General features: G+C 44.0%; 2 protein-coding genes across 3 annotated transcripts; both read right to left on the bottom strand.

Moving 5' to 3' along the window:
* Positions 1–700: 700 nt before the first annotated feature.
* LOC115017411 (von Willebrand factor A domain-containing protein 5A-like) lies at positions 701–12764 on the bottom strand. Its single transcript, XM_029445820.1, has 22 exons — positions 12638–12764; positions 11932–11979; positions 11227–11429; positions 10922–11144; positions 10535–10701; positions 10338–10452; positions 10078–10226; positions 9890–9978; positions 9656–9800; positions 9411–9490; positions 9103–9217; positions 8838–8996; positions 8616–8719; positions 7959–8182; positions 7594–7632; positions 7198–7236; positions 6948–6980; positions 5706–5735; positions 4831–4971; positions 1273–1433; positions 1028–1151; positions 701–917 (listed from the first exon to the last, which is right to left on the bottom strand). The coding sequence occupies exons 2-22, from the start codon at positions 11975–11977 to the stop codon at positions 838–840; spliced, it is 2466 nt and encodes an 821-aa protein (XP_029301680.1). The 5' UTR covers positions 11978–11979; positions 12638–12764; the 3' UTR covers positions 701–837.
* A 2984-nt stretch (positions 12765–15748) lies between these two features.
* Positions 15749–26228, bottom strand: LOC115017412 (von Willebrand factor A domain-containing protein 5A-like). 2 transcript variants are annotated; one of them, XM_029445821.1, is made up of 21 exons: positions 26086–26227; positions 25510–25592; positions 25066–25268; positions 24761–24983; positions 24376–24542; positions 24179–24293; positions 23919–24067; positions 23731–23819; positions 23497–23641; positions 23249–23328; positions 22941–23055; positions 22683–22841; positions 22461–22564; positions 21804–22027; positions 21667–21705; positions 21211–21240; positions 20754–20783; positions 19879–20019; positions 16321–16481; positions 16076–16199; positions 15749–15965 (listed from the first exon to the last, which is right to left on the bottom strand). In XM_029445821.1, exons 2-21 carry the CDS (start codon positions 25553–25555, stop codon positions 15886–15888), a joined length of 2424 nt encoding a protein of 807 aa, XP_029301681.1. In that variant the 5' UTR covers positions 25556–25592; positions 26086–26227; the 3' UTR covers positions 15749–15885. The 2 variants fall into 2 exon arrangements, with proteins under 2 accessions (XP_029301681.1, XP_029301682.1); XM_029445822.1 differs by lacking the exon at positions 20754–20783 and having other exon boundaries at positions 26086–26228.
* Between the last annotated feature and the right edge of the window lie 959 nt (positions 26229–27187).

Below are 27187 nucleotides of genomic sequence, written 5' to 3'. Positions count from 1 at the left end.
GTATTTGTACTATGTTGTTTATCCTGTACACACAACATCTATTGCACGTCTGTCCATCCTGGGAGAGGGATCCCTCCTCAGTTGCTCTCTCTGAGGTTTCTTTTAGGAAGTTTTTCCTTGTGCGATGCGAGGGTCTAAGGACAGAGGGTGTCGTAACCTGTACAGTCTGTAAAGCACACTGAGACAAATGTATAATTTGTGATATTGGGCTATACAAATACATTTGATTTGAGTATCGTTCTAGTGATCAGGTCAGTTTAGCTTTTTTTTGTGAGCGTTTTGTATTTGGATGGTTGATATCCTCTGAGAGAGGGATCTTTTGTTTGGTACTTTGTGTTATTCATTGTTCTCCTCCTTATGAGTGAGTCTTTATAGTGATACTTTGTTTGTATTCCTCCTTGTGAGCGCTATTGTTTTGTACTTTGTTTGCAGTAAAGCATTTTATTTTGTTACTTTACATCCGTCTCGGAGTCGTGCATTTGAGTTCACCATTCTTGTGTCTGAGTTCCTTTTAATAAAGGTTTGATTTGCATTCCTGTGCACTGTTTTTACTGCACAATGAATTAATGCTCATTTTGTTCAAAGCTCCAAGTTTAATTTTCATTTGATTTAGACACAAATAAGACAATTATAAGACATCATTTACTTTAACAATGATAAAACCAAATTATGTAGACTACACATTCAAAAGACCAATAAATGAGGGGAAAACAAAGATTTATTAAATCATTTAATAGGTAGATAGTATGGAGCGACGTTGATAAAGTAAAGGTTGTAGGATGGTGCAAATCTGCTTCTGCGCACCAAACTTAAAGAGAAGCCACTTTAATGAAAACCTCAGAGTCCCAGGACATCTTTCTGCACCTTACAACCCAGCAGAGAGTTTCCAGCGTCCACACACTCGGTCACACACGGTGCTGAAAACAAAACACATAACACAACATCAGCAGAGGGAACTGAATTGCTCATCTTTACCAGCACACACTCTTAAAAACAACAGCTCATCTCTTATTATTCCAGTTATTACCATTCTGAGCACGGAGCCATGACGCAGCCTTCATAGCCAGAAGCTCCCACTCTTCCTGAGCGTCCATCTTGAAACCATGAAGCCAGATCAGAGCCAGAATGGTGGCCCACACTTCTTTATTGACCTAATTCACAAATCAAAGAATAAAACACGGAACAGTTAGACAGGGGAAACAAAATCAAAGAGAACAAAGAAGAAGTAGCACAAATTCTTTCACATGAAAAATAGGCCCATTACTAATATACCGATGCAGGTTTGGGCTTTTCCACCTCCTCGCTGGTCTTTCCCAGTGCAGCAGCCAGAGCTGGATCCAGCACCCAGCAGCCAGACGCCTTCTGGAGGAAGACCAGCTGCAGCAGAGGGTCTCTGGGTGGCTGCTGGGGAGAGCTATTTGCTGAGGAAGATGCTAAAATAAAATATGTATAGATTAGTATACTTGTAGGCCTATGATTTAGGAAATGTTTACTACATCTTGGCTATATAAATATAAAATATAACTTTATATTGACTTTGATTACCGTGTTTTACAATATTCACTCTCAGTCACAATAAACACAATTCTGGAACAAATCTAGTCCATCCATCCATCGTCTACCGCTTATCCGGGATCGGGTCGCGGGCGCAGCAGCTCCAGTAAGGAACCCCAATCTTCCCTTCTCCGGGCCACATCCTCCAGCTCCGACTGGGGGATCCTGAGGCGTTCCCAGGCCAGTGAGGAGATATAATCTCTCCACCGAGTCCTGGGTCTTCCCCGGGGTCTCCTCCCAGCTGGACGTGCCTGGAACACCTCCCTAGGGAGGCGCCCAGGTGGCATCCTTACTAGATGCCCGAACCACCTCAACTGGCTCCTTTCAACGTAAAGGAGCAGCGGCTCTACTCCGAGTCTCTCACGGATGGCTGAGCTTCTCACCCTATCTCTAAGGGAGACGCCAGCCACCCGTCTGAGAAAACCCATTTCGGCCGCTTGTACCCGTGATCTCGTTCTTTCGGTCATGACCCAGCCTTCATGACCATAGGTGAGGGTAGGTGCGAAGATCGACCGGTATATTGAGAGCTTTGCCTTCTGGCTCAGCTCTCTTTTCGTCACAACGGTGCGGTAAAGTGACTGTAATACCGCCCCCGCTGCTCCGATTCTCCGGCCAATCTCTCGCTCCATTGTCCCCTCACTCGCGAACAAGACCCCGAGGTACTTGAACTCCTTCACTTGGGGTAATGGCTCATTCCCTACCCGGAGTAGGCAATCCACCGGTTTCCTGCTGAGAGCCATGTCCTCAGATTTGGAGGTGCTGATCCTCATCCCAACCGCTGCACACTCGGCTGCGAACCGATCCAGTGACTGTTGAAGGTCACAGCCCGATGATGCCATAAGGACCACATCATCTGCAAAGAGCAGCGATGAGATCCTCAGGTCACCAAACTGCAACCCCTCTCCTCCACGACTACGCCTCGATATCCTATCCATGAAAATCACGAACAGGATTGGTGATAAAGCGCAGCCCTGGCGGAGGCCAACATTCACGGGAAACGAGTCCGACTTACTGCCGAGTATCCGGACACAACTCTCGCTTTGGGCGTACAGGGATTGGATGGCCCTCAAAAGTGACCCCCTCACCCCATACTCCCGCAGCACCTCCCACAGTATCACCCGGGGGACCCGGTCATACGCCTTCTCCAGATCCACAAAACACATGTAGACCGGATGGGCGTACTCCCAGGCCCCCTCCAGGATCCTTGCAAGAGTAAAGAGTTGGTCTGTTGTTCCACGACCAGGACGGAATCCGCATTGTTCCTCTTCAATCAGAGGTTCGACTACCGGCCGAACCCTCCTTTCCAGTACCTTGGAGTAGACTTTACCAGGGAGGCTGAGAAGTGTGATACCCCTGTAGTTGGCACACACTCTCTGGTCCCCCTTTTTAAATAGGGGAACCACCACCCCGGTCTGCCAACCCCTAGGCACTGTCCCAGACTTCCACGCAATGTTGACGAGGCGTGTCAACCAAGACAGCCCCTCAACACCCAAAGCCTTCAGCATTTCTGGACGGATCTCATCAACCCCTGCGGCTTTGCCACTGTGGAGTTGTTTGACTACCTCAGTGACTTCCATCAGGGTAATTGACGATGATCCCCCATCAGCTTCCAGCTCTGCCTCAACCATAGAGGGCGTGTTAGTCGGATTCAGGAGTTCCTCAAAGTGCTCCTTCCACCGGCCAATAACCTTCTCAGTTGAAGTCAGCAGGGTCCCACCCTTGCTGTACACAGCTTGGATGGTTCCTCGCTTCCCCCTCCTGAGGTGCCGGATGGTTTTCCAGAAGCACCGTGGTGCCGACCGAAAGTCCTTCTCCATAGCTTCTCCGAACTTCTCCCACACCCGCTGCTTTGCCTCTGACACGGCAGAAGCTGCCGCCCTTCTAGTCCTTCGATACCCTGCAACTGTTTCCGGAGTCCTCCCGGATAACATAACCCGGAAGGACTCCTTCTTCAGTCGGACGGCTTCCCTGACCACCGGGGTCCACCACGGTGTTCGAGGGTTACCGCCCCTTGAGGCACCTAAGACCTTGAGACCACAGCTCATCACCGCAGCTTCAGCAATAGAGGTTTTGAACATCGCCCACTCAGGTTCAATGCCCCCAACCTCCACAGGGATGGCTGAAAAGCTCCGCCGGAGGTGTGAGTTAAAGATCCCCAGGACAGGGGCTTCCTCCAGACATTCCCAGTTCACCCGCACTACCCGTTTGGGTTTACCAGGTCTGTCCAGAGTCTTCACCCACCCCTTGATCCAACTCACCACTAGATGGTGATCAGTCGACAGCTCCGCCCCTCTCTTCACCCGAGTGTCCAAAACATGCGGCCTCAGATCAGATGATACGATTACGAAATCGATCATTGACCTTTGGCCTAGGGTGCTCTGGTACCACGTGCACTTATGAGCATCCTTATGTTCGAACATGGTGTTTGTTATGGCCATTCCATGACTAGCACAGAAGTCCAACAACAAACGATCGTTCGGGTTTAGATCAGGGAGGCCCTTCCTCCCAATCACGCCTCTCCAGGTGTCTCCATCGTTTCCCACGTGTGCGTTGAAGTCTCCCAGCAAGACTACGGAGTCCCCTACTGGAGCCCCCTGCAGGGCTCCATTCAGGGTCTCTAAGAAGGCCGAATACTCAGAACTGCGGTTTGGGGCATAGGCACAAACAACAGTCAGAGTTTTCCCCCCCATAACCCGAAGGCGTAGGGAGGCGACCCTCTCGTCCACCGGGATAAACTCCAACGTAGCGGCGCTCAGCCGGGGGCTAGTGAGTATCCCCACCCCGGCCCGACGCCTCACACCTTGGGCAACTCCGGAGAAGAATAGAGTCCAACCCCTATCCAGGAGTACGGTTCCAGAGCCAAGACTGTGCGTGGAGGTAAGCCCCACCAGATCCAACTGGTAGCGATCCACCTCCCGCACTAGTTCCGGCTCCTTCCCCCACAGAGAGGTGACGTTCCACGTCCCCAGAGCCAGCCTCTGCTGCCCGGGTCTGGTCCGTCGAGGTCCCTGACCATCACTGCCACCCGTGTGACAGCGCACCCGACCCCAGCGGTTTTTCCCATGAGTGGTGGGCCCACAGGATGGCGGAACAAATCTAGTGCTTTAGAAATATTTCATGTTCTGATACCAGCTGTGATTTGGGAAAGACAGGCATCTCTTTGTTGCACAACAGTCCATGGTCACAACTATAAAAAGACTAAACGATGAATGTAATATCTGCCCTAACGTGCTGTAAATAGTGGGAAGTGTCAGCTGTGTGCATGAGTCTACTTACAAGCATCATTAACGTGCTGACCATCTGACTGTGGAGACAGATGGTCAGCCTCAGACTGGGCTCGCTTGAAGACAACTCGCTTCTTCTTCATATTAGAGAGAAACCCTGGGCTGCTGGGAGCCTTAGCTTTTCTCGCACATGCTGTTGAGAGCAGAGTAAACACATTGTGATACAGCATTTAGAACATTGATATAGAACATTTATTAAAACAATTTAGTGAATTATTCCTGTATTATAAAGAACACCCCCAGTGTAGTTAGTTCCTCTCAGCAGTCTGTCCAGCACAGAGCTACTCTCTGGATTTGTTTCACAATAAATCCACTGCCCGAGAACATTCCTGTGAAGAGATGTCTCCCAATGCAACGGTACGTCTCTTTAATGTGGGAAAATTACAATTTAAGAAAACTCTTAAAACAAGGCAACGTTAAAGGCTCCGCTATTCCAGAGAGCTCTCAAATAAATCCGAGCAGCGTAACCCAGGGCTGCCAGAACTCCTACATACAGTAGTTCATGTCATGTGCTCAGTGTTTTTCATGTACTGTATTTGAAGTACATACAACTTTAAGATTAAACAGAAAAAGAGCATTAGGTCAGCACGTTACCTGAGAATGAGTAAAGATAAATATAAATCACAAACAACTGGTTTCTAAGATTATTAACATGATTCACAAGTTGGTCACTAAGCACTTTACATGTTGCTTAATATGATGATTACTACCAAAGGACACTAGAGCCAAAACAACTCCTGCTGGACATGCAGACAAAGCTGCAAAAAGATAAAGAGCAATTCCATTACAGAAATGTCTTCTATTGTTTACATTCATTTACAGAGATACTCTGATGATTGTTCCACTCTCATTCAGCTTTTTACTTACTAATTTCTGGCATATCACAGGACATTTCGTCTATGAGATAAAAAAAACAAAAAAAATAGAATACGAGATCAAGATATGAGACATACAACAAAAAATATCCACTAAATTAAACATTTCTGAGCTTATTAGAATAACTCACAAGTTGAAAGTTAAAATATATATTAAGGGCACACACATCCCTCCATACCCACATATGTGCAAACACACATGTGCACACTAGCTCATGCACATATGACAGCTCACCCTTCAGCACTTGCTGCACTAAACACTTTGCATGTTGTCTAATATGATGATTACTACCAAAGGACATTAGAGCCAAAACAACTCCTGCTGGACATGCAGACAAAGCTGCAAAAAGATAAAGAGCAATTCTACTACAGAAATGTCTTCTATTATTTACATTCATTTACAGAGATACTCTGATGATTGTTCCACTCTCATTCAGCTTTTTACTTACACATCCTTGGAAGATCTAACATACCACAGGCCATTAAAACTTTGAGATAAAAAATCAAATAAAAATAAATAAAGAGTAGTAATCCCTGCCAGATTGCCAAACTCTCCAGCGTTTTGCCTGCATTATTGATTGGTTTTGACTCTGCCTGTTTTTGGACCTTGGATTACCTGCCTGCTCCTTGTTGGATTTGTTTGCCTGTATGACTGATCTCCCGCTTTTGACCTTGCCTGTTTATTTGACCAAGTAAACTGTTCTCATCCAGCAACTTGTCCGTATCCGTGTCGTGCTTTTGGGTTCCACCTATTTGTATCAGAGATCTTTACAGTAGATCATTACAGATACACATACATTATGGGCATCTATGGTAGGGTGTGTGCCTGTATATGGATAAAACTTTCGAAGCTTATAGTAGGGCTGGCTCAGGCTTGCTTTGAACCAATCAATTGCATGTTGCCTAATATGATCATTATTACCAAAGGACGGCTGATTATTATTATACTCTGATGATTGTTCCACTCTCATTCAGCTTTTTACTTATACTTCGACATATCTGGCAAATCACAGGACATTGTGTCTATGAGATAAAAAAACAAAAAAAATAGAATATGAGATCAAGATATGAGACATGCAACAAAAAATATCCACTAAATTAAACATGTATACGAAATACAGTATTTCACATTAAAGCTGCAACGTCTACAGAAATTTCTTGATTTGTTTACATCCATTAACTAATTATAGAGATACACTGATGATCGTTCCACTTCATTCAGATTTTTAGTTACCAGACGGGCTCGCCATACTACGGGACATCGCACCTTTGAGATAAAAAAGAAAGAAAAAGAAAAGAGAATGAGATCAAGACACGAGACATACAATAAGAAATATCCACAACATTACACATGTAGACGACATGAAGTATTTCACAATAAAGCTGCAAAAAAAAAGAGCAATTCTGCTACAGAAATGTCTTGTTTACATCCATTTACAGAGATACTCTGAGGATTGTTCCACTTCATTCAGCTTTTTACTTACAATGGAAAGCAGGACCTGGCATCCTACTCATCTTCATCACTTTGAGATAATAAAAAAAAAGAAAAGAGTATGAGGTCAAGACATAAGACATACAACAGAAAAATATGTTAGGTGCACACACATCCCTCCATACCCACATATGTGCAAACACACATGTGCACACTAGCTCATGCACATATGACAGCTCACCCTTCATCACTTGCTGCACTAAACACTTTGCATGTTGCCTAATATGATGATTACTACCAAAGGACATTAGAGCCAAAACAACTCCTGCTGGACATGCAGTATTTCATAAAAAAAGAGCAATTCTGCTACAGAAATGTCTTGTTTTGTTTACATTCATTTACAGAGATACTCTGAGGATTGTTCCACTTCATTCAGCTTTTTACTTACTCATCACAGGAGGACCTGACATCATACAGTACCCCATCACTTTGAGATAAAAAAAAAAAGGTCAAGACATGAGACATGCAACTAAACATATCCACTAAATGACACATTTATGAGCTTATTAGAATGACTCACAAAAGCCGTTAAAAATACTACTTAAAATACCCAGGTCTTTAAAACTTAAAAACTGTCTCAAATGTGAAAGTTTTTACAAACAAACTCATAGGCATGGGAATATAGATGTGCACGTATAAACACGCTGTGATCAAAGTACATCATCATGCTTCTCTTAACGATCATCAATGGTCAGCTGTAGTATCTCTTAAGAAGGTGGGACTTTGTTTTTTCTTCTTCTTGGAAACACTCACTGGGTGTTGGAACATTTCTGCGCACCAGAGGTCCTTGAATGGTCTCGCCGTTGCCTTTGTTGACAGCAATGAAGGAAGTGAAGGCACTGCTCACTCCTGATTGGACACTGAGCTCCACCACCTTCTTCTTCTTCACTCCTTCATCTTGCTCTCCTCTGCGCTCTGTCTCCTCCATCTCCAGGGAGCGAATCAGAGTCCGAGCAGCCAACCTGTGGACTGTTAGTCTGCAGACAGGAGATCACAGGTGGATTTTACCTTTCATTAGTATGAATGCAAAAATAGTGATCTACTGTAAGAGTATCAGGACATTAGAGGTCAATTAAACTCTTAATGCTACAACAAGACTAAGAGTACTACACAGAGGCTCCCGTCAGTATTCTAACATGCTAATGATAAGGTTTCCCATACTCACTAGCTTAGTTTAGTGTATTAGCATGCGAACATTTGCTATTTAGCACAGTATTTGGTCTCAAACATTATTGCCATTTTAAATCTTTATTTTTTATATTGTTTTACTTTTCCCTGTCTCCTTTAGTGTATTTTGTAAACAGCATATATCGTTGTAAAGTCCATGTAGGGACAAATGTAGACGATTGCAAACATCTGTAAAATAAACTCTTTATTGTACTTCTGCTGACCAACCAAAACATGTTTTACCCAGTGTCCTCTGCAGGTTGGAGACTGAAGTGCAGCTGGTTCTGAGAGGGATGGCCTGCCAGGCTGTACTTCACCGTCACACAGCCCTCTGCTGCCTCTGAACTCTGAGAAAGCATTACAGCATTGTGATCATATAAGATAAGTTATTCATATTATTATTATTTTTACACCTGACAAGTCAAACCAGAGACTTATTTCACACTGAGGTGGGGCTGCTCCTACCTGTCCAGTGAGCTGGCCATAAATCAGTGACCTTTGACCCTGGAAAAGTGCTGTGATTGGTGGAGACAGAGCAGTGACAGAGACTCCCTTTGGTAAATCCCACGTGACTGAGATGTCCACCACAGCTGGTTGCAGAGCAAAACGCAGCGACTGCATCACCTGAGGATACAAAAAGTTGTGAGAGGCTCTGAGTGTGTGTAATTAAATTGGTAATCATGTCTTTGCATGATTCATTAAAATGTATATAATGACTTTGATGTCTTACTTTAGGTTGCATCCTGTCAGTCCCTGTGATGAACTGAGCGTGACCTCCTCCTTCCTTGGCCAACCCATTGATAAGAGCAGAACTGGCCCCTTCCCCAATCCCAAAAGAGAAGCACCTGGAATACACAAAGCATTAGAACATGAGACATATTCAAGTTCTGCATTATCATATGCACAACAACTACAGAGGAGGAGTCAGTTGCAGTTGGCTAATTAGATATGTATAAAAGAGAAAATAAGGTAAGTAAAAACAAAATGAGAATCTAAGAAGAAATACTGCAAGATAGAATAATTATAATGAAGTGTCACCTGTGGGAACCTGAATTCTTCTTCACCAGATTTATGACTTCTTTGGTGTTCCCCACCTCACCGTCAGTAAAGACAAATAGCTGAGGAGGAAAGTTTACATGCGTGTTAGATTTCTGTTTTAGTAACAAACGTTGTTTTAGTGGGAAAGTGTAAAGAACAAGGTGTAGTAAGACGAACCTGCAAAAAATAGAACAGTAGAAATATATGTGTGTGTGAGGTGTGTGGTGTGTGTGTGTGTGTGTTACTTGTCTGGGTTGATTGGGAATGCAGGGCTGGCTGTAAATATCTTTTAGGGGCTTCAGGATCTCTGTTCCTCCCAGATTAGCATTCATCTCTTCAACTTTCTTCAGAGCCTCTTCCATGGTCTCCTGGCTGTACTCCACACTCTTACTGCCACCAATACAAACATTCATGTACAACCATAAACACCAAAAACAGGAACAATTTCTTGGACTGAGTAATAATAGCAAGTGCCTTACGGGAAGATGTGTTCATGGCTGGACCCAAAACTGTAGATGTTGAAATAGCAGCCCATTGGTAAACTCTTCAACAGGAGCAGCAGAGTATCCTGAAGAGAGGAGAGAGAAGATAGTGAAGGCCACTGTGTGAGAGGGACACTGAAGGATGTTATGATAGAAATAAAACATAATGAATAATGAATAGATACCCTGGCACTCTTTATACGTGGCCCATCCATACTGCCAGATCGATCCAATAAGAACACAAACTCTCCACATGAGGCGAGTGAAGACATGACAGCCTGAGGGAACTCAGGGTACAGGCTCAGCATCACTACTGGATCCCCCATCAGAGAGCCTGAAACACAGAGAGAGAAGAAAAGACCACAAATATGTTTTTTACCCTTCATTCAAACATAAGTATCAGTTGGAAGATGAAGGTAACTATCTTTCACTAAGTTACACTCACCAGGCTTGGCAGAGGCCTGTCCTGCCTCCACCACAGCAGTGGGCTGGTGGGCATCTTTGTAATAAATCAGCAGCTCAACATCTCTGTCAAACTTGTGTCCTGCAGCCAACTTGACCTGCAGTTCACAAAATCCACTCAGAAACATAAATGAAGAGATATATCTTTCAAAATCACACACACATCAGCACTCTACCTACCGTGGCCTGGCTCTGCTCTGTGTTGAGGTACTGGAGAGGGTCCAGGGGACAGTTGGACTCTACTTTAGAGACTGGACGAGGAGAGGACACTCGGGCGGAGAAAGACAGACTGTAGGGCACCAGAGAGGCTGGAACAGAGGTCACCTGGACACTGCCACCTTCACTACCTGTAAACATTATGAGAGGAAGGAAACAAGTTAGGAATCTCCATCTCCAGGTTCCATCTCAGAATCAACAGAAATGCATTAAATGTGCGTCAGACTTTTTGTCTTTTAAAACAGCTCTCTCAAGGTCAAGGTGTGTGACTGTTGCAATAAAACACTCTGTATGGACAGGTGTAGTGTACACTTTAAGTCTTGGATGAAGGTGTGTGCAGGTTATTATTACCCTGTGGTTGGTAGCGAGGGTTGAGCACAGCAGGCAGAATAAACCTCAGCCCTTCATCGGCCTGCACAGCCAGCTCAGTGACGTACTCCAGCCTGATGGAGGCGCTCTCTCCTGGAGGCAGACTGCCCACACTCAGAGAGAATATATCTGGACTCTGCTCACTCTCCTCCAACAGGAAGGCCTGCTGACCGGAGCTCAGAGCATCATCGTACTCCTCACGAGCCTGGAGTACAGAGGACACATGTCAGCAACATTCACTGTGTTTTTAAGCTCCTTTGTAATGAGCAAGTCTTCCTCCAGCTCACCTTCTGTTTCTCCTTCACCTCAGCTACAATCTGTATCTGTCCAATCTTGGCACTGAAGTGACAGACAGCAGCATCTCCAGGCAGAGGGAAGACAAAAACAGCCTCTAGTGGTTTGTCCTCCTTGTTCTCATAGTTCAGAGTGGACACCACTGCAGCCACATGGTCCCTCACCTCCAGCTCCACCTCCACGCTCTTCAGAGGAACTGACCGGCAAACAGAAGGAAACAATGAGTAAAACATTTTTTTAAACAATATTGAGGCTTCTGTTTAAAAAGGGGAACAACACCTAAAATAAGAATGTATTCTATTATAGTGTTTGTTGAAGTAGTATTTATCCAGCGAGTACTTCGTATCAAACATATAAGATGAAAGTGTGTAAAATTACAATGATGTATGATAGTCAATATACGCAGTCTGGTTTATGAAACATCTACAAATGCAAATTTGCATAGTGAGGAGGAGCAGAGATGACGTCATAGTTCAGTGAAAGTTCAGATGTTTGGAAAAAGGCGGAGGCAGCGGACAGAGAAGGTACGGCCCCGGGGAAAAAACACCGTTTTGATTTATGTCTGTGTCATCTATAACATCTTTCCTAATTCATTGACACATGACACCACAGCTAACATAAATCCTTTGCATTTGTAGTTTATATGAGTACAAAAAGGTTATGGAAAGAATTTGTGTTTAAAAAAAAAAACTGTGTACCTGGTTCCTTCTGGGAGGTGAGCAGACCACAGCAGTTCACCATCATACCTGTACACGATCAACATGGACATTTGAGGACTTTCTGCTACAGTAACCCAGACAGTTACTTTACATTGTATACATTTGTATAATAACTAATGGATTTATATTGTTGTCTTTTGTTCATCTACATGGATGGCACATTACTGGTTATAATTATACAAATCCTAACAATACATTTGATAAATTGCACAAAGGACCAATGCTCCAAACTAAATAAGCCATAATATTACACATGTTAATATAAGTATGTTATGTCAGGTGACTTTGACTCCCATCTCTCTTCACAGATTTACTGTAAAATACTGTATCAATACAAACTTAAATTAGTATGATTAGTATGATCTTCAACATGTCTTTGGTTTTGGAGAGATTTAGACAGCTGCATGCTGAATGGCTCTTGAAGAGATTAAAAATAGAATCTAAAGATGACTCACTCTGACGGTATATTATAGATTAAAAATAGAATCTAAAGATGACTCACTCTGACGGTATATTATAGATTAAAAATAGAAGCTGATGTCTGTAAAGTAAAGTTTATGGAAGTTCAACCCAATGTGACAACAACAGTAACCAGCAGTTATTACTACGGCTGTTCAGTGCGTTGCATCGTCAGTAGTTTCTTCTAACCAGACTATTTCAATAAACATCAGATAAGAATGCCTACCTCTGAGGACAGATGCGTGATGTCCGGGACAGATTTACTGCAGCTTCCTCTTGTAAATATATGGAGACAACGCAGATGTTAACAACAAACGTAGAAGTGAAAGTAATGCTTTCCGGGTACGCTCGATTTTATTACATGAGAGCACCGGGTGGGTGGAGCTGGAATTTGCAATATGAGAGCTGTTACAAAAGCTTTACGTTAGAAAAACAAATGTCTGACTTCTGAGTTATTGACAGCAGTTCTCACTATGTTCTTCCTCTCTCCGTCTTTGCAAATAACTTTGTTTGTGTTGGACTATGTCCAAGAGAGATTTTTTAAAAACTTCAGCGCGAGGGAAAGTTGTCAACTGAAGTGTAAGATTAATTTTGAGGCAAAAACATCCCCTAGACCGCCAGTAATTTGGGATTTACATTCCCTAAACTTTACAATTAGTTAAAAAAAAGAACCACATTTTATTTATTAGTAACCAAGGGTAAATTAATATTCTTGTGGCCAGAAATGTATTTTGAACGCTCAAGGTTGTTGAGTCTCGTCACCTATGTTAAATGTATCCATGTTTAGGGTTTAGATCAGGCTTTTGTTTAATTTCATATTAGTCTGTGGTTGTCATGTGCTTTTTGTGTAGTTAGATTCACTCGTGTCTTGTCGTACACTTCCTGTTGTTTTGAAATGTTCTCTTCCGCTTGTGTCATGTCTTGTTTTACTTCCTTCCTTTGTATGATTGTCTACCCCGCCCCTGATTGTTTCCACCTGTGCCCTCTCACCTCATATTTAAATAGTCCTGTCCCCTCTCACCTCTTGTTTAAATAGTCCTGTCCCCCCTTGTCTTGTGCCAGTTTGTACTTGTTCATGTGTTGTGAAATCTCAAGGACTGCCTTCTTTCATCTACGTAACATTGCAAAAATAAGACACATCCTGTCTCAAAATGATGCAAAAAAACTAGTCCATGCATTTGTTACTTCAAGGCTGGATTACTGCAACTCATTGTTATCAGGTTGTCCCAAAAAGTCGCTTAAGACTCTTCAGTTGATCCAAAATGCAGCGGCACGTGTATTGACAAGAACAAGGAAACGGGATCATATTACTCCTGTATTAGCTGCTCTGCACTGGCTCCCGATAAAATACAGAATTGAATTCAAAATCCTTCCCCTGACTTACAAAGCAATTAATGGTCAGGCTCCAGCATATCTTAAAGATCTCATAGTATCTTATAAACCAACTAGAGCATTGCGCTCCCAGACTGCAGGGTTACTTGTGGTTCCTAAAGTCTCTAAGAGTACAATGGGAGTAAAGGGTTGGGACAAAGCTGAAGAACTCGGAGCTTAAATGTCGAATCAAAACAGCAATCCTCTAGTTCAATCGATATATTTATTTAACGTGATAAGTCAAACATAGAAAATATTCTCAGCTGAGGACACATTTTGCGTCGCCGTTTCCATAGACCGCATGGCTCAAAGAGCCCCATCGTTGCGGTCTCACGGCTCCGCTCCAGTGTGTCCCCAAACATTTGAAATCATTGCATCTAATACATGGAGTAGGCGTTGACCTTCTCCTCATTGGTCCCAGTTTGGCGCCAACACGTTCCTCCGTCAGCAGTCAGGAAGTAATGGTTTGTTGACCCGTTTTATTAAAGGGGAAGTGCCCCTATTATGTTTGTAATACACTCAGTGCAGAAAATACATAATTGCAGAGAAACATATTCGTAGTGTAGATATATATATATATATATATATATATATATATATATATATATATATATATATATATATATATATATATATATATATATATATATATATATATATATATATATATATATATATATATATATATATATTGATTGAGGTAAACAAATACATACGATAGTCTTTCCAATATGGATTAATTTACCTGACAGGAGCCAGAGCCTTCAGCTATCAAGCTCCTTTCCAGTGGAACCAGCTTCCAGTTTGTGTTCAGGAGGCAGACACCCTCTCCACATTTAAGAGTAGGCTAAAGACTTTCCTTTTTGATAAAGCTTATAGTTAGGGCTGGCTCAGGTTTGCCCTGGATCAGCCCCTAGTTATGCTGCTATAGGCTTAGACTGCCAGGGGACACCTCCCTGCTCTCTTCCTTTCTCCTCCCCTCCCTCTCTCTTCTTCTCCCTCTCTATCTGTATGCATTTATGTAAATGTAGGTCACTACCTCATCATCCGGGGCATCATCCCCGGAGTTTCTGTCTCTCATGTGGCAGGTTGCCGCTGATAAAGTTTACGTCAGGATCAGGAATCGTGGCTGCGCCTGCTGCCCTGGTCCTGCTGGACACCGGGAAGCCTTTTTGACATTTTCCTGGATTCATCCAAACTTTCTCTTTTTCAACACATCGCTTCTGTCAAATGTTGTATTTGTACTATGTTGTTTATCCTGTACACACAACATCTATTGCACGTCTGTCCATCCTGGGAGAGGGATCCCTCCTCAGTTGCTCTCTCTGAGGTTTCTTTTAGGAAGTTTTTCCTTGTGCGATGCGAGGGTCTAAGGACAGAGGGTGTCGTAACCTGTACAGTCTGTAAAGCACACTGAGACAAATGTATAATTTGTGATATTGGGCTATACAAATACATTTGATTTGAGTATCGTTCTAGTGATCAGGTCAGTTTAGCTTTTTTTTGTGAGCGTTTTGTATTTGGATGGTTGATATCCTCTGAGAGAGGGATCTTTTGTTTGGTACTTTGTGTTATTCATTATTCTCCTCCTTATGAGTGAGTCTTTATAGTGATACTTTGTTTGTATTCCTCCTTGTGAGCGCTATTGTTTTGTACTTTGTTTGCAGTAAAGCATTTTATTTTGTTACTTTACATCCGTCTCGGAGTCGTGCATTTGAGTTCACCATTCTTGTGTCTGAGTTCCTTTTAATAAAGGTTTGATTTGCATTCCTGTGCACTGTTTTTACTGCACAATGAATAAAACAGGTGTGAGGTCTGAAATCAATCCATTAATGCTCATTTTGTTCAAAGCTCCAAGTTTAATTTTCATTTGATTTAGACACAAATAAGACAATTATAAGACATCATTTACTTTAACAATGATAAAACCAAATTATGTAGACTACACATTCAAAAGACCAATAAATGAGGGGAAAACAAAGATTTATTAAATCATTTAATAGGTAGATAGTATGGAGCGACGTTGATAAAGTAAAGGTTGTAGGATGGTGCAAATCTGCTTCTGCGCACCAAACTTAAAGAGAAGCCACTTTAATGAAAACCTCAGAGTCCCAGGACATCTTTCTGCACCTTACAACCCAGCAGAGAGTTTCCAGCGTCCACACACTCGGTCACACACGGTGCTGAAAACAAAACACATAACACAACATCAGCAGAGGGAACTGAATTGCTCATCTTTACCAGCACACACTCTTAAAAACAACAGCTCATCTCTTATTATTCCAGTTATTACCATTCTGAGCACGGAGCCATGACGCAGCCTTCATAGCCAGAAGCTCCCACTCTTCCTGAGCGTCCATCTTGAAACCATGAAGCCAGATCAGAGCCAGAATGGTGGCCCACACTTCTTTATTGACCTAATTCACAAATCAAAGAATAAAACACGGAACAGTTAGACAGGGGAAACAAAATCAAAGAGAACAAAGAAGAAGTAGCACAAATTCTTTCACATGAAAAATAGGCCCATTACTAATATACCGATGCAGGTTTGGGCTTTTCCACCTCCTCGCTGGTCTTTCCCAGTGCAGCAGCCAGAGCTGGATCCAGCACCCAGCAGCCAGACGCCTTCTGGAGGAAGACCAGCTGCAGCAGAGGGTCTCTGGGTGGCTGCTGGGGAGAGCTATTTGCTGAGGAAGATGCTAAAATAAAATATGTATAGATTAGTATACTTGTAGGCCTATGATTTAGGAAATGTTTACTACATCTTGGCTATATAAATATAAAATATAACTTTATATTGACTTTGGTTACCGTGTTTTACAATATTCACTCTCAGTCACAATAAACACAATTCTGGAACAAATCTAGTCCATCCATCCATCGTCTACCGCTTATCCGGGATCGGGTCGCGGGCGCAGCAGCTCCAGTAAGGAACCCCAATCTTCCCTTCTCCGGGCCACATCCTCCAGCTCCGACTGGGGGATCCTGAGGCGTTCCCAGGCCAGTGAGGAGATATAATCTCTCCACCGAGTCCTGGGTCTTCCCCGGGGTCTCCTCCCAGCTGGACGTGCCTGGAACACCTCCCTAGGGAGGCGCCCAGGTGGCATCCTTACTAGATGCCCGAACCACCTCAACTGGCTCCTTTCAACGTAAAGGAGCAGCGGCTCTACTCCGAGTCTCTCACGGATGGCTGAGCTTCTCACCCTATCTCTAAGGGAGACGCCAGCCACCCGTCTGAGAAAACCCATTTCGGCCGCTTGTACCCGTGATCTCGTTCTTTCGGTCATGACCCAGCCTTCATGACCATAGGTGAGGGTAGGTGCGAAGATCGACCGGTATATTGAGAGCTTTGCCTTCTGGCTCAGCTCTCTTTTCGTCACAACGGTGCGGTAAAGTGACTGTAATACCGCCCCCGCTGCTCCGATTCTCCGGCCAATCTCTCGCTCCATTGTCCCCTCACTCGCGAACAAGACCCCGAGGTACTTGAACTCCTTCACTTGGGGTAATGGCTCATTCCCTACCCGGAGTAGGCAATCCACCGGTTTCCTGCTGAGAGCCATGTCCTCAGATTTGGAGGTGCTGATCCTCATCCCAACCGCTGCACACTCGGCTGCGAACCGATCCAGTGACTGTTGAAGGTCACAGCCCGATGATGCCATAAGGACCACATCATCTGCAAAGAGCAGCGATGAGATCCTCAGGTCACCAAACTGCAACCCCTCTCCTCCACGACTACGCCTCGATATCCTATCCATGAAAATCACGAACAGGATTGGTGATAAAGCGCAGCCCTGGCGGAGGCCAACATTCACGGGAAACGAGTCCGACTTACTGCCGAGTATCCGGACACAACTCTCGCTTTGGGCGTACAGGGATTGGATGGCCCTCAAAAGTGACCCCCTCACCCCATACTCCCGCAGCACCTCCCACAGTATCACCCGGGGGACCCGGTCATACGCCTTCTCCAGATCCACAAAACACATGTAGACCGGATGGGCGTACTCCCAGGCCCCCTCCAGGATCCTTGCAAGAGTAAAGAGTTGGTCTGTTGTTCCACGACCAGGACGGAATCCGCATTGTTCCTCTTCAATCAGAGGTTCGACTACCGGCCGAACCCTCCTTTCCAGTACCTTGGAGTAGACTTTACCAGGGAGGCTGAGAAGTGTGATACCCCTGTAGTTGGCACACACTCTCTGGTCCCCCTTTTTAAATAGGGGAACCACCACCCCGGTCTGCCAACCCCTAGGCACTGTCCCAGACTTCCACGCAATGTTGACGAGGCGTGTCAACCAAGACAGCCCCTCAACACCCAAAGCCTTCAGCATTTCTGGACGGATCTCATCAACCCCTGCGGCTTTGCCACTGTGGAGTTGTTTGACTACCTCAGTGACTTCCATCAGGGTAATTGACGATGATCCCCCATCAGCTTCCAGCTCTGCCTCAACCATAGAGGGCGTGTTAGTCGGATTCAGGAGTTCCTCAAAGTGCTCCTTCCACCGGCCAATAACCTTCTCAGTTGAAGTCAGCAGGGTCCCACCCTTGCTGTACACAGCTTGGATGGTTCCTCGCTTCCCCCTCCTGAGGTGCCGGATGGTTTTCCAGAAGCACCGTGGTGCCGACCGAAAGTCCTTCTCCATAGCTTCTCCGAACTTCTCCCACACCCGCTGCTTTGCCTCTGACACGGCAGAAGCTGCCGCCCTTCTAGTCCTTCGATACCCTGCAACTGTTTCCGGAGTCCTCCCGGATAACATAACCCGGAAGGACTCCTTCTTCAGTCGGACGGCTTCCCTGACCACCGGGGTCCACCACGGTGTTCGAGGGTTACCGCCCCTTGAGGCACCTAAGACCTTGAGACCACAGCTCATCACCGCAGCTTCAGCAATAGAGGTTTTGAACATCGCCCACTCAGGTTCAATGCCCCCAACCTCCACAGGGATGGCTGAAAAGCTCCGCCGGAGGTGTGAGTTAAAGATCCCCAGGACAGGGGCTTCCTCCAGACATTCCCAGTTCACCCGCACTACCCGTTTGGGTTTACCAGGTCTGTCCAGAGTCTTCACCCACCCCTTGATCCAACTCACCACTAGATGGTGATCAGTCGACAGCTCCGCCCCTCTCTTCACCCGAGTGTCCAAAACATGCGGCCTCAGATCAGATGATACGATTACGAAATCGATCATTGACCTTTGGCCTAGGGTGCTCTGGTACCACGTGCACTTATGAGCATCCTTATGTTCGAACATGGTGTTTGTTATGGCCATTCCATGACTAGCACAGAAGTCCAACAACAAACGATCGTTCGGGTTTAGATCAGGGAGGCCCTTCCTCCCAATCACGCCTCTCCAGGTGTCTCCATCGTTTCCCACGTGTGCGTTGAAGTCTCCCAGCAAGACTACGGAGTCCCCTACTGGAGCCCCCTGCAGGGCTCCATTCAGGGTCTCTAAGAAGGCCGAATACTCAGAACTGCGGTTTGGGGCATAGGCACAAACAACAGTCAGAGTTTTCCCCCCCATAACCCGAAGGCGTAGGGAGGCGACCCTCTCGTCCACCGGGATAAACTCCAACGTAGCGGCGCTCAGCCGGGGGCTAGTGAGTATCCCCACCCCGGCCCGACGCCTCACACCTTGGGCAACTCCGGAGAAGAATAGAGTCCAACCCCTATCCAGGAGTACGGTTCCAGAGCCAAGACTGTGCGTGGAGGTAAGCCCCACCAGATCCAACTGGTAGCGATCCACCTCCCGCACTAGTTCCGGCTCCTTCCCCCACAGAGAGGTGACGTTCCACGTCCCCAGAGCCAGCCTCTGCTGCCCGGGTCTGGTCCGTCGAGGTCCCTGACCATCACTGCCACCCGTGTGACAGCGCACCCGACCCCAGCGGTTTTTCCCATGAGTGGTGGGCCCACAGGATGGCGGAACAAATCTAGTGCTTTAGAAATATTTCATGTTCTGATACCAGCTGTGATTTGGGAAAGACAGGCATCTCTTTGTTGCACAACAGTCCATGGTCACAACTATAAAAAGACTAAACGATGAATGTAATATCTGCCCTAACGTGCTGTAAATAGTGGGAAGTGTCAGCTGTGTGCATGAGTCTACTTACAAGCATCATTAACGTGCTGACCATCTGACTGTGGAGACAGATGGTCAGCCTCAGACTGGGCTCGCTTGAAGACAACTCGCTTCTTCTTCATATTAGAGAGAAACCCTGGGCTGCTGGGAGCCTTAGCTTTTCTCGCACATGCTGTTGAGAGCAGAGTAAACACATTGTGATACAGCATTTAGAACATTGATATAGAACATTTATTAAAACAATTTAGTGAATTATTCCTGTATTATAAAGAACACCCCCAGTGTAGTTAGTTCCTCTCAGCAGTCTGTCCAGCACAGAGCTACTCTCTGGATTTGTTTCACAATAAATCCACTGCCCGAGAACATTCCTGTGAAGAGATGTCTCCCAATGCAACGGTACGTCTCTTTAATGTGGGAAAATTACAATTTAAGAAAACTCTTAAAACAAGGCAACGTTAAAGGCTCCGCTATTCCAGAGAGCTCTCAAATAAATCCGAGCAGCGTAACCCAGGGCTGCCAGAACTCCTACATACAGTAGTTCATGTCATGTGCTCAGTGTTTTTCATGTACTGTATTTGAAGTACATACAACTTTAAGATTAAACAGAAAAAGAGCATTAGGTCAGCACGTTACCTGAGAATGAGTAAAGATAAATATAAATCACAAACAACTGGTTTCTAAGATTATTAACATGATTCACAAGTTGGTCACTAAGCACTTTACATGTTGCTTAATATGATGATTACTACCAAAGGACACTAGAGCCAAAACAACTCCTGCTGGACATGCAGACAAAGCTGCAAAAAGATAAAGAGCAATTCCATTACAGAAATGTCTTCTATTGTTTACATTCATTTACAGAGATACTCTGATGATTGTTCCACTCTCATTCAGCTTTTTACTTACTCATTTCTGGCATATCACAGGACATTTCGTCTATGAGATAAAAAAAACAAAAAAAATAGAATACGAGATCAAGATATGAGACATACAACAAAAAATATCCACTAAATTAAACATTTCTGAGCTTATTAGAATAACTCACAAGTTGAAAGTTAAAATATATATTAAGGGCACACACATCCCTCCATACCCACATATGTGCAAACACTAATGTGCACACTAGCTCATGCACATATGACAGCTCACCCTTCAGCACTTGCTGCACTAAACACTTTGCATGTTGTCTAATATGATGATTACTACCAAAGGACACTAGAGCCAAAACAACTCCTGCTGGACATGCAGACAAAGCTGCAAAAAGATAAAGAGCAATTCCATTACAGAAATGTCTTCTATTGTTTACATTCATTTACAGAGATACTCTGATGATTGTTCCACTCTCATTCAGCTTTTTACTTACTCATTTCTGGCATATCACAGGACATTTCGTCTATGAGATAAAAAAAACAAAAAAAATAGAATACGAGATCAAGATATGAGACATACAACAAAAAATATCCACTAAATTAAACATTTCTGAGCTTATTAGAATAACTCACAAGTTGAAAGTTAAAATATATATTAAGGGCACACACATCCCTCCATACCCACATATGTGCAAACACTAATGTGCACACTAGCTCATGCACATATGACAGCTCACCCTTCAGCACTTGCTGCACTAAACACTTTGCATGTTGTCTAATATGATGATTACTACCAAAGGACACTAGAGCCAAAACAACTCCTGCTGGACATGCAGACAAAGCTGCAAAAAGATAAAGAGCAATTCCATTACAGAAATGTCTTCTATTGTTTACATTCATTTACAGAGATACTCTGATGATTGTTCCACTTCATTCAGCTTTTTACTTACACATCAGTGGAAGACCTGACACCATATAGCACTGCATCACTTTGAGATAAAAAAAAGAGTATTTAGTCAAGACATGAGACATGCAACTAAACATATCCACTAAATGACACATTTATGAGCTTATTAGAATGACTCACAAAGTGTTGGATCATTTCTGCGCACCAGAGGTCCTTGAATGGTCTCGCCGTTGCCTTTGTTGACAGCAATGAAGGAAGTGAAGGCACTGCTCACTCCTGATTGGACACTGAGCTCCACCACCTTCTTCTTCTTCACTCCTTCATCTTGCTCTCCTCTGCGCTCTGTCTCCTCCATCTCCAGGGAGCGAATCAGAGTCCGAGCAGCCAACCTGTGGACTGTTAGTCTGCAGACAGGAGATCACAGGTGGATTTTACCTTTCATTAGTATGAATGCAAAAATAGTGATCTACTGTAAGAGTATCAGGACATTAGAGGTCAATTAAACTCTTAATGCTACAACAAGACTAAGAGTACTACACAGAGGCTCCCGTCAGTATTCTAACATGCTAATGATAAGGTTTCCCATACTCACTAGCTTAGTTTAGTGTATTAGCATGCTAAATTTTGCTATTTAGCACAGTATTTGGTCTCAAACATTATTGCCATTTTAAATCTTTATTTTTTATATTGTTTTATTTTTCCCTGTCTCCTTTAGTGTATGTTGTAAACAGCATATATCGTTGTAAAGTCCATGTAGGGACAAATGTAGGCGATTGCAAACATCTGTAAAATAAACTCTTTATTGTACTTCTGCTGACCAACCAAAACATGTTTTACCCAGTGTCCTCTGCAGGTTGGAGACTGAAGTGCAGCTGGTTCTGAGAGGGATGGCCTGCCAGGCTGTACTTCACCGTCACACAGCCCTCTGCTGCCTCTGAACTCTGAGAAAGCATTACAGCATTGTGATCATATAAGATAAGTTATTCATATTATTATTATTTTTACACCTGACAAGTCAAACCAGAGACTTATTTCACACTGAGGTGGTGCTGCTCCTACCTGTCCAGTGAGCTGGCCATAAATCAGTGACCTTTGACCCTGGAAAAGTGCTGTGATTGGTGGAGACAGAGCAGTGACAGAGACTCCCTTTGGTAAATCCCACGTGACTGAGATGTCCACCACGGCTGGTTGCAGAGCAAAACGCAGCGACTGCATCACCTGATGAGTAAAAACACTGCGTTTTAAATAACTGGAAAGATGATTTGATGATGCATTGTTTCATTTGACAGCTTCATTGTGTTTTCATGTCTTTATTACTTTAGGTTGCATCCTGTCAGTCCCTGTGATGAACTGAGCGTGACCTCCTCCTTCCTTGGCCAACCCATTGATAAGAGCAGAACTGGCCCCTTCCCCAATCCCAAAAGAGAAGCACCTGGAATACACAAAGCATTAGAACATGAGACATATTCAAGTTCTGCATTATCATATGCACAACAACTACAGAGGAGGAGTCGGTTGCAGTTGGCTAATTAGATATGTATAAAAGAGAAAATAAGGTAAGTAAAAACAAAATGAGAATCTAAGAAGAAATACTGCAAGATAGAATAATTATAATGAAGTGTCACCTGTGGGAACCTGAATTCTTCTTCACCAGATTTATGACTTCTTTGGTGTTCCCCACCTCTCCGTCAGTAAAGACAAATAGCTGAGGAGGAAAGTTTACATGCGTGTTAGATTTCTGTTTTAGTAACAAACGTTGTTTTAGTGGGAAAGTGTAAAGAACAAGGTGTAGTAAGATGAACCTGCTAAACAATAGAACAGTAGAAATATATATGTGTGTGTGGTGTGTGGTGTGTGTGTGTGTGTGTGTTACTTGTCTGGGTTGATTGGGAATGCAGGGCTGGCTGTAAATATCTTTTAGGGGCTTCAGGATCTCTGTTCCTCCCAGATTAGCATTCATCTCTTCAACTTTCTTCAGAGCCTCTTCCATGGTCTCCTGGCTGTACTCCACACTCTTACTGCCACCAATACAAACATTCATGTACAACCATAAACACCAAAAACAGGAACAATTTCTTGGACTGAGTAATAATAGCAAGTGCCTTACGGGAAGATGTGTTCATGGCTGGACCCGAAACTGTAGATGTTGAAATAGCAGCCCATTGGTAAACTCTTCAACAGGAGCAGCAGAGTATCCTGAAGAGAGGAGAGAGAAGATAGTGAAGGCCACTGTGTGAGAGGGACACTGAAGGATGTTATGATAGAAATAAAACATAATGAATAATGAATAGATACCCTGGCACTCTTTATACGTGCCCCCGACATACTGCCAGATCGATCCAATAAGAACACAAACTCTCCACATGAGGCGAGTGAAGACATGACAGCCTGAGGGAACTCAGGGTACAGGCTCAGCATCACTACTGGATCCCCCATCAGAGAGCCTGAAACACAGAGAGAGAAGAAAAGACCACAAATATGTGTTTTACCCTTCATTCAAACATAAGTATCAGTTGGAAGATGAAGGTAACTATCTTTCACTAAGTTGCACTCACCAGGCTTGGCAGAGGCCTGTCCTGCCTCCACCACAGCAGTGGGCTGGTGGGCATCTTTGTAATAAATCAGCAGCTCAACATCTCTGTCAAACTTGTGTCCTGCAGCCAACTTGACCTGCAGTTCACAAAATCCACTCAGAAACATAAATGAAGAGATATATATTTCAAAATCACACACACATCAGCACTCTACCTACCGTGGCCTGGCTCTGCTCTGTGTTGAGGTACTGGAGAGGGTCCAGGGGACAGTTGGACTCTACTTTAGAGACTGGACGAGGAGAGGACACTCGGGCAGAGAAAGACAGACTGTAGGGCACCAGAGAGGCTGGAACAGAGGTCACCTGGACACTGCCACCTTCACTACCTGTAAACATTATGAGAGGAAGGAAACAAGTTAGGAATCTCCATCTCCAGGTTCCATCCATTAAATGTGCGTCAGACTCTTTTTCTTTTAAAACAGCTCTTGCAGAATAAGTGCTTTGTAGTCTCAAGGTGTGTGACTGTTGCAATAAAACACTCTGTATGGACAGGTGTAGTGTACACTTTGAGTCTTGGATGAAGGTGTGTGCAGGTTATTATTACCCTGTGGTTGGTAGCGAGGGTTGAGCACAGCAGGCAGAATAAACCTCAGCCCTTCATCGGCCTGCACAGCCAGCTCAGTGACGTACTCCAGCCTGATGGAGGCGCTCTCTCCTGGAGGCAGACTGCCCACACTCAGAGAGAATATATCTGGACTCTGCTCACTCTCCTCCAACAGGAAGGCCTGCTGACCGGAGCTCAGAGCATCATCGTACTCCTCACGAGCCTGGAGTACAGAGGACACATGTCAGCAACATTCACTGTGTTTTTAAGCTCCTTCGTAATGAGCAAGTCTTCCTCCAGCTCACCTTCTGTTTCTCCTTCACCTCAGCTACAATCTGTGTCTGTCCAATCTTGGCACTGAAGTGACAGACAGCGGCATCTCCAGGCAGAGGGAAGACAAAAACAGCCTCTAGTGGTTTGTCCTCCTTGTTCTCATAGTTCAGAGTGGACACCACTGTAGCCACATGGTCCCTCACCTCCAGCTCCACCTCCACGCTCTTCAGAGGAACTGACCGGCAAACAGAAGGAAACTCGATGAACAGTGTGTGGATATTCTTTGTGCGTTTACATTTTAAAGATGTTTGGAAAAGCCCCTTCCTGCCACCGTTAATCCCAAACACACACTTAAGCATGATATGATTAAGATATTAAAATATCAGCACACACACAATCCAAAATATTCACACTCACAATCATTATTGCACATATTGCAAAATTGTATAGGCCTTTGTTTTCTAACAGCTATGTACCTGGTTCCTTATTAGCATTGAGCAGACCACAGAGGTTTACCATCATGCCTGTTCAACAAGTTACACTGTTCAGGAAGTTATTGCTGTAAAACAGGAAATAAACTCAGTTCTGCTCACAAAAACACAGCAAAGGAATCAATTCACGTTAGGAAATTATGTGTATTTTAATTTCCTGGACAATTCGTTCACATAAGTCGTATTAGCTACATTTGAGTAAAAACTGATTGTTCATATGATGGAGTCATGCTTTATAAATTAGCCGTTGAAATTAATCACAGTAAGGTATGTGTGAGCTCAGTCAAATATTAACCTACTGAACTCTACATTACATTTGTCTTTTGTTATAAGCCTGTAGGTTTGCATGTTCAATCTCTAGCCATACATTATGTAATATTACTGTAAATGGACAGTCTGCAAGAAACTTGTTAGAATTAAATGTTGGACGACAGGAAAAAGTTTAGTTTGAACACCGCATAAACATCCTGCCATTTACACTACTGCGGGCTATACAGTCAGCAAAACCCCTTTTATTTTAAATTTATATTCCGATCATGAAAACAATATATCTGGGCCTACCTCTGCGATGAAAGTCCACTCTGCCACAAGCAAGAGTCCGGGAGCTTCTGGTTTTCAGTCAAACCCAAGCCACGCCCACAGGTTGCGCACCTGACAGGTGGAGTTTACCTGTTACTAACCTGCCTCTGTGACGCTGCTCGGCATTAGAGTCACCCTCTCAGCTGTGGGTTAGTTACGTATGTTTTCGTCTTGAAATGGGTAATGCAATTAACAAGAATCTTAATTTTGTTTTCTACAGTTTATCTGCTGGGCGAACGCCTAGTCTGATCTGCAGCATACAGATACAAAGAAAAGGCTTGTGAATCATATTTTAAAATGAAAACGAAAGTAAATTTAAAAATGAATTTAGAGTTTGTTTGTTTTTTTGTGGTAAAGATAAGAGATTTTAACCGCATAACACCAAAAAGTCAGGGTATGATGGAATTTTTTTTTAGGCTGTGTGCCATGCATGTAACTCAATTAGTGAAGTCCTAGAGGCTACTATTGTACTAAACCTCCAGATTTACTGGAAGCCAGCTGCAGGTGAGGTTAGAGCATGTTTCCTGTTCCATCTTGTGGGTAACAACGCTTTCTCAGACTAGCTTTGCAGCAGACATTACATCGTCATGACCCAGTTTCATCACAACAACCATGTACACATGATAAGCGGTTAAGCCTCCCACTGACTTCTCATGCTCATCAGACGAATACAAAAACCTGACAGACTTCTTGTGGTTTGCAAACGTGTTGCAAACATACCATGGTCACAACCCTTTCTGCATCACATCTTTTGTCTTTGTCCCATTCACGCCATAACTAAAATAGGATCAAATATAATATGCGTTATTTAATTATGAGAAACATACCAGAACCAAACCCTTGAAAGAATACCAAAGCTGAAAATGATCATTCACCTTTTCTTTTTTTACAACAAACTGAAGTTCAACACCTTCCCTATAGCGTTGGCTAGCAACTGATGCCCTTCTTTGCAATGCCGTCAGAAATGTGGGTAACTAGGGAGAGACGAAGGGCTTGTAGTGTTTGCAGTTGTTTTTCGGTTTTGTGAGGAAAAGAGAGAGTGATGGATGGAGGGAAGGGGGGGTTGGGGAAAGCCTAAGTTGAA

Source organism: Cottoperca gobio, chromosome 13 (assembly GCF_900634415.1).
Source record: "Cottoperca gobio chromosome 13, fCotGob3.1, whole genome shotgun sequence".
Classification (NCBI taxonomy): Eukaryota; Metazoa; Chordata; class Actinopteri; order Perciformes; family Bovichtidae; genus Cottoperca; species Cottoperca gobio.
The sequence above is the reverse complement of the archived record's forward strand: the minus strand, read 5'-3'. Positions and strand labels throughout refer to the sequence as shown.

Bases quoted from the DNA above. Each gene is read 5' to 3' on its own strand.
- LOC115017411 (XM_029445820.1), bottom strand. From the start codon at position 11,977: ATGATGGTGAACTGCTGTGGTCTGCTCACCTCCCAGAAGGAACCAG. The intron at 10,453-10,534 runs GTAGGTAGAGTG...TGTGAACTGCAG, and splicing joins CAGAGCAGAGCCAGGCCACG to GTCAAGTTGGCTGCAGGACA. The intron at 5,736-6,947 runs GTAACTAAAAAT...TTTATCTCATAG, and splicing joins TAGTATGGCGAGCCCGTCTG to ACGAAATGTCCTGTGATATG.
- LOC115017412 (XM_029445821.1), bottom strand. From the start codon at position 25,555: ATGATGGTAAACCTCTGTGGTCTGCTCAATGCTAATAAGGAACCAG. The intron at 25,269-25,509 runs GTACATAGCTGT...TTTGCCGGTCAG, and splicing joins CAATGCTAATAAGGAACCAG to TTCCTCTGAAGAGCGTGGAG. The intron at 21,241-21,666 runs GTAAGTAAAAAG...TTTATCTCATAG, and splicing joins GTCAGGTCTTCCACTGATGT to ACGAAATGTCCTGTGATATG.